General features: G+C 41.6%; 1 protein-coding gene across 2 annotated transcripts in view; it reads right to left on the bottom strand.

The window, feature by feature from the left end:
* RNF121 (ring finger protein 121) overlaps nt 1-10,596 on the bottom strand; it is a 77,608-nt gene that overhangs the window by 44,154 nt on the left and 22,858 nt on the right. For both annotated transcript variants that reach the window (XM_028115916.2, XM_088017705.1), the window contains exons 2-3: nt 3,127-3,164; nt 93-234 (exon numbers count right to left, since the gene is read on the bottom strand). In XM_028115916.2, the coding sequence (XP_027971717.1) occupies nt 93-234; nt 3,127-3,164 (180 nt within the window). The remainder of the gene's footprint in view (nt 1-92; nt 235-3,126; nt 3,165-10,596) is intronic.

The following is a 10,596-nucleotide window of genomic DNA, read 5'->3' as shown; positions in this document are numbered from 1 at the left end:
CTATATGCAGCCTGGGTTAGGCTGGACCCTAGAATACTTAGGAAGGGTCTTTTGACAACTGTCAGAAAAAGAAGTGAGAGGCAGTGGCTTACATTGTAGGAGCGGGGGTGCCTTTGTTTCCACTGCACCAGGAGCAGCTGGGCCACCACCAAAGTAGCGATGAGGATGAGGACCATTTCAGCATGCATGGCTTCATGGCCGCGGTGCTTGGCATGCATGCGTGCGTGCTCAACCCTGAAAGTCAAACAGATGAGGTGAGGCAGATCAGGGAAGGTGTGCTGGTAAAAGGGCAGTGCTTTCCAGGGATATTCCACCAGTCTATAGCTCAGAACACATTCTTGGGCTTTGCATCTGCAGGGTACTAATTAGGGGCTAGAAAAACACACACCCTAGAGAACGGGCATTTTGGGATAGAACAGGGGCTCTATGGGCCTCAGTCAGAAGCTCAGCTATTGGAAATAAAGGTGGGTTGTTTGCTACCCACCCCCAAGAGCAAAAGCAGCTGACACCTTTCCTGTAGGAAAGAGGACCCAGGAGAAACCTGTTGTCACTGCCCATTTCAGTCCTATTTCAACCTGTCACTGGAAGGAGAAAGTAACCCAGAGAGAAGGATATAGCCATAAAATCTTATACTCTTAGTCAATGATATTTATGACACCAATAAAGAAGTACTACTGCAGATGTGTACTAATTCCAGGGTTAAAGTCTTACTTTATTTGTCCTATCCTCTCTGTCAGGACCAGGGATCCTAGTCTAAGACTAGCTAAAGCCTGAAAAATCTGGACTGTTTCAACTTTATACTAATCCAACGGTGTCTTCACCATCAGCATCCACAGGTAATTAGCCTCCTCAAGAGTTTAAGGAAGAGTGCAACTGGAAACTCTTATTTAATCTAAGGCTGGCATTCTCTGGTCCAGAGGACTGGCAACAGGTGATTCTCTTGGCCAATACCTTCCTTTAAGAATAGAGTCAGAGTCAGCCAACAGAGAAATGAGGAAGGAGTTAGAAAACTAAATACAAATACAGCCTGTAGTGAGGAGCTTTTATGCCAATTCTCCATACCTGGGGCTATTAGGGAGACAGGGAAAGGACAACATAAATGGTATCTTCATAGAGTTCCCAAGGGCAATGACAGACTATTCAAGAAGAACCCAATGGGATGAATTACAGACTAACAAACGATAAAGCAAATACAGTGAAAAGTTAACTGCAGAATCTAGGTGGTGGGCCTAAAGGTGTTTACTGTATAATCTTTCAACTTTTCTGAGATTTTTTCACAATAAAATGTTAGGGAGGAAACATGGTAGGGGCAGTGGGCAGCCAAATGTCAGCAGCCAGCCACAGCATCTCAGGGTTCATCTTACATCAACTCATCCAGGGTGAGAGATTCTGACAAAAAAATAACACGGGTGGGAGTCAGAAACTTAGGTTCAGACATCCATGTGGCCTTGGCCAAGAAAATTCACATCTCTACATCACAATTTCTTCATCTATCCAAGGGGTCCGTATCTTTGCTGCTTCCCTCATAGGGTTGTTGTGAGGATAAGCTAAACTAAAAGGGCAAAGGACACTTTAGAGACCTAAGGACTGTGGGGAGTTATAAAGATAACAGATAAATTTCTTATTCTCGGACAGTATATGACTAAATGGATGTACACAACAAAAATATCAAATATGGAGAAAAGACCAGAGAACAACAACTCTAGTTCAGGTTCCCACCCAATGCAAACATTATCTTTACAATCTTTGTTTGAATACTTCCACTGGCTGAGAACATATGCCTCTTAAAGTAATTCAAGGACCATCTGTCTGGCACATTGTAGGTACTCACATGTGCTAATAAAGGAATAAAACTCCAATACTTTAAGGGCAGGAGCTCACTACCTCTCAATATACCACGATTATTAAAAATGTCCCTGATGAGACAAAATCCATCTTTCTATAGCTTCAATCCATTGGACCTAATTTTATACTCTGGAACAACAGAGGACATAATCACTTTTCTTTCCCAATGCTGCTCTTTCAAAGATTTATATGATCTTATTTAAAAAACCCAAACCAAAACAATCCTCTTCCTACCACCACTTTTCTATGCCCTTTTACGCTAACAGTTCTAGATCTATGCTATTCATATAACATAATGTGAAAACCATTAATCCTGGCTGCCTTCTTCTAGATGTTATCTAACTGAAGATCTTCTTAATATGCAGTGTTTACAACAAAATTAGTGTGGACTCAGTGAAGCACGGTGGCACTTCACCTCCCTAAAGCAGAGAGTATATTTCTATGAACATCTTCCAAATTTTGGAATGTTTTGGTAGCTGAGATACACAACTGGTACATATTAAGTTTAAAGCTTTCTAAAATCTTGCGTTTGTCATGTAAGTTGGTATCTTTGCTGTTGTCTATTTTAATAATCTAAATGAAAGGGTTTTTTTGTACTATTAATCAAATTTACATAGTTGATTCCAGCTCACTGGTCAGCTCCCTTGTGGGGCAAACACTCTGAAGGCTCTCTGATGAGTAATCATGATAATAAGGTATTTGTTGATTGCTGACTCACTCCGGTTACAAAGCAAGTTAGTAGCAGAGTTGAGATCAGAAGACACTAGTCCCATTTTTCAGCCAGATCTCTCTGCTCTGTTTCGTGGATAATGATGATGTTAATGATGATAGTCACCTGCAAAGCAGGTAACACTTACTGGAAGCTTACCACATGCCAGGCATTGTTCTAAGTATTTCACATATATTAATAGTCCTCACAACAACTCTATGAGGTGTAGGTACTGTTGCAAACTTCATTGTGCAAACTGAGAAAACTAAGGTAGTAAGAAATCAAGTAACTTGCCCAAGATAGCATAGCTAGGAAATGGCAGAACTAGTAGTATTTAAACCCAGATAAATAGTTTGGTGCAATTACCTATTTACTCCCCAGGACTGAAGGAGCTACCCAGGAGTAACCCAAGTACTGGAGAAGATCACCTCTTCTTCTAGTCAATGACCTCTCCTACTAGTCAAGAGTCATGGCTTCCCCACAGACAAGGAAGCAAAAGGGTAGATATACAACTCTATTAGTAGGATTAATTTACAGTTCCCAGCCTGAGGGGCCCACACTGTCACACTTACCTCCACTGCTCCTCTGGGGAGAGGTCTGACATATCAACCTATAGAAAAACAACACCAAAAAAATCCATTACTGTCTTAGAACTGTGCCTGCCCAATATAAGGTGCTCATACATTCATCATTATCTTCAAGGAATTATGAGAAGCTTCAAGTGTCACAATCTTTATGAAGCCTTCCCCAATACTCTACTTCCCACTGATCTCTCCCTTCTCTAACCACTTACTTTATCTCATGTCTATGACTGACAGTATATTGCATGTCTATGCTGGGCAATGAGGACAGGAGAGTAAACCTAAACCTAGTCAAGAAGTCACACATATATACAGAAAATTTCTTTATTATATGCTGAGGACTAGCTATGGAAGAATAAAGAAATGGCTTCTGATCCAATTTGCAGTGTTATAGACTGGCAAAGACCTCCCGGAGAAGACGTGAAATATCATCCAGATGAAGAAATGAGAGAAATACATTCCAGGCAAAGGGACTAACTAACATAAAGATGAAGAAATAAAGTTGCGTAGCATACAAATAAATGAGTATGGCTAGGGCAAAAAGTATGAATTAGGATTACTGGGAGATGAAGCTAGATAAAATATTCTGTCATATGCCATCTGACTCTAAATGGCCCCATGGCAGCAGGCAGCACATTAGACTAGGGAGAATTAAGCTTTAGTCCCTGCTCTGCTATTAACTAGCAGTATGACCTTCCAACTTCAAAGTTCTGGTTCTATTTGTTAGTTCTTGTCCTTTAGAGCAGGGTTTCTGAACCTTGGCACTATGGACATTTGGGACTGCATAATTCTTTGGTGAGGTGGGGAGCACTCTGTACATTGTAGGATGTTTTAGCAGCATCCCTGGCCTCTACCCACTAGATGCCACAGAAGCAACAATGTTTACAGACATTGTAAAATGTCCCCGGTGGGATGAAAATTGCCTCCAGCTGAAAATCACTGCTCAAGAATAATACTAAACTCTTTGAGTTCATGACTCAAGTCTTCTACTTCCTTACAGCCATACGAAAGCATAACCAAGTGTCAGTACATAAGTCAAAAACATTACATTCACACATTCTTACAGTGACCTGAGCTGAAAATGTTTCTTGATACAGAGGAGAGAGACAAGGCCTCAAAGGAATCAATCAACAAATATTCCTTTAGTACTTATGAGGTTCAAGGCCCAATTTCTCACTGTTCCTGTGATAACTTAAGAAAAGTACTTTACACAGAATGTTTGAAGTAAAATGGGCAGAACTCTCCTACTGAGTCAAATCAGCACGTATTTACCAGGCATCCTTTATGTGTGTGTACTGTGTACCCCCATCACTATTTAGGGAGGGCTTTCTGATTTGTACATGTCCCAGCTAAGTTTAAAAAAAAAAAAAATACCTCAAGGCTTTGCCAGGGTAATGAAGTCAACCACCTCCTCCCTTTTCCTACTTCACACAATGCCTCACAGAATGTATTCAGGTGTCCTAAATCAGGTCTTCATTTCCCTAGAATAACAGAGGTCCCATAATATCCCAGGCCAAGTGGATATAAGAAATGGAAATGCCCATTTGGGTGGTACCTTAGCTGACAATTAAGGACATTTCTTTCTTTTTTTTAAAGATTTATTTATTTGAGAGAGAGAGAGAAAGAAAGAGCATGCAAGCAGGGGAGAGGCAAAGAGAGAGGGAGACAAGCAGACTCCCCACTGAGCACAGTGCCCCGATGTGGGGCTTGATCCCAGAACCCTGAGATCATGACCTGAGCCAAAAGCAGACGCTTAACCGACGGAGCCACCCAGGAGCCCCGGACCACACTTCTAAATAAACAATCCAATACAGGTTTCATGCTACCTATCAAAACTCTTTTCCTTTTTTCCAACTGGGACCTGTGTCTTGCCAAGCAAGTCTGTTCACAGTCTCAAAACACATGGGACTCATTCCTATCTCTGGGCCTTTGCATATTCTTCCTTCTGCTTGCAATGTTTCCCTCTCTTATCCCATCCAAATCCAACTTGTCCTTTGAGAGCCCAGCTGCAATTTCACCTTCCCTCAAGAAGCCTGCCCTGATTCCCTAGTTTACTGAATTTGGCCCTCTACTTTTCTCAAACACGGATTTTTCTCCTTACTCAAAGTGTGGCACAAAGACTAGTATCAGCATTGTCTGGGTGCTTGTTAGAAATGCAGAATCTCAGGCATCACTCCAGACCCACTGAATCAGAATCCTCCTTTTAATAAGGTCTCTGGATGATTCATATGCACATTAAATCTGAGAAGCACTGTTCCATACCAGTCATTCATAGTCTTATCTTAGATGTGATTTCCAAGTGATGTAACTGCTTTTTTTTAAAGATTTTATTTATTTATTTGACACAGAGAGACTGTGTGTATAAGCAGTGAGAGGGGCAGGCAGAGGGAAAGGAAGAAGCAAGCTCCCCGCTGAGCAGGAGGCCTGATGCGGGGCTCAATCCCGGGACCCTGGGATCATGACCTGAGCCTAAGGCAGACACTTGACTGAGTGAGCCACTCAGGTACCCCGAAGTAACTGCTTCTTAAGGCCAGGACCAGGACTAAGGAAGGTGGGGGTAAGCCAAGGGACCTAGGGCTCAAAATTTAAGGAGGCACTCATTGTACTGGCCCTCCATGCGCATGACCTTGAAAGTGAGTGCCTTGGGTGCCTGGGTGGCTCAGATGGTTAAGCGTCTGCCTTCGGCTCAGGTCATGATCCCAGGGTCCTGGGATTGAGTCCCGCATCAGGCTCCCTGCTCCTTGGGAGCCTGCTTCTCCCTCTGCCTCTCTCTCTCTCTCTCTCTCTGTCTCTCATGAATAAATAAATAAAAAGTTAAAAAAAAAAAGTGAGTGCCTTGTTTGCTTCACCCTAGTCCTGGCCTGCTTATGTCTACCTTGCTTCCATCCCATAAACCTGGAAGATTCCCCCAGAGCCAAGGAGAATACACTGCTTTCTGTCTTTCAAGGAGAAGAGAACAGAGCTGAGCATATACTAAGCACTCAGTGAGTACTAGAGGAATTGAACAGAATTCTCTCCACTATGATAATAAGTATGCTGACAAACCAGCACCCCACCTGGAGATGCTTAAATGGGAGTGTAAATAAACACTTGAAAAATACTTAGTAGCTATCCGGGAAAGAAGTATTCATTTGACACCAGGAGGCACCCAGAAAATCACGTTTGTCAAAACAAAAAGAAACAACACAACTACATCTTCAAAGAAGCAAGAGGACTCCACTGAAGGGAAAACTAAGGAAGATCCAAAGAACTGGGCCAGCCATGGGGTGTCTCTCCATGATGGTGGTCAAGCATGTTACTACCTATACCTTAGTCTCTCCGCCTAGAAAATAGAGAATAAGACTTCTGACTTCATTGTGGGGCTGTGAGGGTAAGAACATTCAAGGTGACCAAGTGATTTCCTTGCCTTTCCTCCTGGGAGAGTGGAAGCACTTTATAAAGTATCAGGAGAGGCTGTGGAACCGAATACTGATGAAGCACAGGAGACTACTGCTTTTCAGAGCCTCAGGGAAAATACCTCAGAAGGGCAAGCACTAAGGAGGAGACTAGACCTGGGCTTAGAGGACTGTTCAGCACTTCATGAAGTACTATGAATGCAAAGAGTAGAGACATGATTTGGCTTTAGTATTTGCCTCCTGAACCAAATGATTCTTTAAACTACATCCATATTGGTCTTCTAGCACAAGTGGAAAAACAAGGAAAGCTGTAAACCATAGCTATAATTAACCCGTACCATCTGGAAATACATCTTTATTTGCTCCCTCATTAATGAGTTTATTCATCTGGGTCCAAGCAGTAAGTCAGTCTGATTGTGCCCTGTCCAGAGCTCAGGTAGCTAATTAAGGAGGCTCTCCAAGCATGGTTACTGACTGATGGGTTCACATCCAACTCCCAAGACCCACACATAGAATATTTTCTTGCCAACCAATCCCTCCCTTCCTAGAAGCTCACAAGGCCCTTAGTAGTACCAATCTACCTAAGTCCAGATTTGAAAAAGTTAAATCAAAAATGTCAGGCACAGAGCTAGAGAAAATTTCATAAAAAACAGAAAATGCTCAGGTGCAGAAGATTCAGGGACCCACCCCTGTAATCCAACAACAGGCCTCTTGTACCCCACAAATATTGGATACTCTGTGGTCTGAGCTTTTACACAGGCTGGTTACTTTGTCCATTAAGGCCCTCTCTTCCACCAAACTACATTATGCCTTCCTACAAAATGCTGGCCAAATCCTCCTGGCTCGAAGGCTCTTCAGACTGACCCCATTCACTGAAGAAACAAACATCCTTTACCGTCTTCCTAAGCATGGGCCATAGCCCAGTAGCATCAGCACCCTGAGAGCTTATTAAGAAACAGAGAATCTCAGACTCTACTCGAGACCTCCTGAATCAGAATCTACACTAAATAAGATAGACAGGTAATCCATATACCCTTTAAAAGTTTGAGAAGCCCTGCTACTGCACCCCAGCACTCACATTCACAACTTGTCCTACAATCATACACTTCAATGCACCTGATTCTTTTAATAACAGCTGTACTGAGATCTAATTCACATACCATAAAATCCACCCATTTAAAGTGTACTATTCAGTGCTTTTTAGTATATTCAGAGTTGTGCTGCCACCACCACTTCTAAGTTTAGAACATTTTACCACCCCAAAAAGAAACCACATACCAGTTAGCAGTCCCTCTCCATCCTCCCCCCAGCCTAAGAAACCACTAATTTACTTTCTGTTGCTATCTACAGACTGCCTAGTCTAGATGTTTCATATAAATGGGATCATAAACATGTAGTCTTTTGTAACTGGCTTCTTTCATTTGCATAATGTTTTCAGTGTTCATCAGGCTGTAGCACGTATTGTGGTTCATTCCTTTTTATTTCCAAATAATACTGCACTGTATGAACATACCACATTATAGCTATCCACTCATCAGTTACTGGACATTTGGGTTGTTTATACTTTTTAACTATTACAGATAATGCTGTTATGAACATTTATCTACAAGTCTTTGTGTAGACAGGTTTTCATTTCTCTTGAGTATATATACCTAGGAGTGAAATTGTTGGGTCATAGGGTAACTCTATGTTTAACCTTTTGAGGAACTGCCAAATTGTTTTCCACAGCAGCTGTACCATTTTACATTCCCACCAGCACTGCATCAAAGTTCCAGCTTCTCCACATCCTCAGCAACACTTGTTATTCTCTTCTCGATAAAAGCATCCAAGTGGGTGGGAAGTGGTATTGCAATGTATTTTCAATTTTGCATTTCCCTGAAGGATAATAATGCTGAGCACCTTTTCATATGCTTATTGGCCATTTATATATCTTCTCTGGAGAAAAGTTATTCAGATCCTTTGTAAAAATAGACGGCGCCTGGGTGGCTCAGTTGGTTGAGCGGCTGCCTTCGGCTCAGGTCATGATCCTGGAGTCCCGGGATCGGGTCCCGCATCGGTCTCCCTGCTCAGCGGGGAGTCTGCTTCTCCCTCTGACCCTGCCCCCTCTCATGTGCTCTCTCTCTCTCATTCGTTCTCTCAAATAAATAAAATCTTTAAAAAGAAAAAAAAGACTATTTTAGATCAGTTTTAGGCTCACAGCAAAACTGAATGGAAAATACAGAGATTACCCATATGTCTCCTGCACCCAAATATGCAGAGCCTCCATTATCCAACATCCCCCACCAGAGTAGTACCTTTGTTCCAACTGATGAACCTACCCTGACACATCATTTCACCCAAAGTTCATAGTTTACCTCAAAGTTCATTATTAATGTTATACAGCCTACTGGTTTGGGCAAATGTATAATGTATACAGAGATGTATGCAACATTCAAGTATCATACAGAGTAGCTTCCCTGTCCTAAAAATCCTCTGTGCTCTGCTTATTTATCCCTCTATCCCCCCAACCCCTATCACACACTTATCTTTTTACTGTCTCTATGGTTTTGACTTCTCTAGAATGTCATATAGTTAAAATCAGATGTAGCCTCTTTACACTGGCTTCTTTGACTTTGTAATATGCATTTAAGATTCCTCTGTCTTTTCATGGTTTGATCACTCATTTCTTCTTAGTGAATAATACTCACAAAGATATTCCATTGTCTGGATGTACCATAGTTTATTTATCCACTCACCTACTGAAGGACATCTTGATTACTTCCAACATTTGGCAACTGTGAATAAAGCTGCTATAAACATCTGTGTGCAGGTCTCTGTGTGGGCATAGATTTTCAACTCTTATGGGGAAACACTAGGGAACACAATTACTGGATTGTATGTGTTGTTCTCCTTCAATACTGTATTGGCTATTCTGGGTCTTCTGTCTCTCCATTTCAAGTTTAGAATCACTTTGTCAATATCCACATGATAACCTGCTGGGATTCAGACAGGCATTGCACTACATTTATAAATCAAGTTAGGAAGAACTGACTTGTTGACAACATTGAGTCTTCCTATACCTGAACACTCCATTTAATTAGTTCCCCTTTAGTATATTTTTAAGGATTTTATTTATTTGAGAGAGAGAGAAAGTGAGCACAGCAGGAGAGGGGCAGAGGGGCAGGGAGAGAGAGAATCCCAAGCAGACTCTGCACTGAGCACAGAGCCCAAATTGGGGCTCAATCTCACGACCCTGAGATCATGACCTGAGCTGAAGCCAAGAGTGGGACACTTAACTGACTGAACCACCCAGGTACCCCAGTTCTTCTTTAATATTCTGATCAGAGCTTTATGGTTTTCCTCATATAGATCTTATAAAATTTTGCTAGATTTTTATTACTATTTATGCTTGTATGTCACTTCTATGGAGCTAAAATAAATGGTATTGTGTTTTTAATTTCAAATTCCACTTGTTCATTGCTGATAGATAGGATGCAACTGGCTTTTTTATATTAACCTTGTTAAATTTACATTACCCTGAAACCTTGCTATAATCAAACAGTAGTTCCAGGTGTTTTTTTGTTGATTCTTTTGGATTTTCTACATAGACAATTATGTCATCTATGAATAAAGATGTTTTTATTTCTTCCTTCCAAATCTGTATACATTTTACTCTTTTCTCATTACATTAATTAGGACTTCCACAGTATGACGTTGAAAAGCATGGTGAGAGGGGACATCCTTACCTTGTTCCTAAGCTTAGTGGGAAAGCTTCAAACTTCTCACCATCAAGGATGATGTTATCTGTAATTTTTTATAGATTTTTTTTTTAAGATTTTATTTGAGAGAGAGACAGAGCGTGTGTGCACACAGAGTGAGAAGGAGAAGCATGCCAAGCAGGGAGCCCAACACAGGGCTCGGTCCCAGGACCCCGGGATGATGACCTGAGCTGGAGGCAGACGCTTACCCGACTGAGCCACCCAGGCATCCCTGCAGATATTCTTTACCATGTTGAGGAAGTTCCTCTCTCTTCCTAGTTTTCTGAGAATTTTTATCTTAAATGAGTATGGGATTTTGTCAAAAGTTT

The sequence above is a fragment of the Eumetopias jubatus genome, unplaced genomic scaffold (assembly GCF_037043125.1).
Source record: "Eumetopias jubatus isolate StellerSeaLion01/CBP00866 unplaced genomic scaffold, mEumJub1_p1.0 scaffold_13, whole genome shotgun sequence".
In the NCBI taxonomy this organism is placed as follows: domain Eukaryota; kingdom Metazoa; phylum Chordata; class Mammalia; order Carnivora; family Otariidae; genus Eumetopias; species Eumetopias jubatus.
This window is presented reverse-complemented; position numbering and strand designations above follow the sequence as displayed.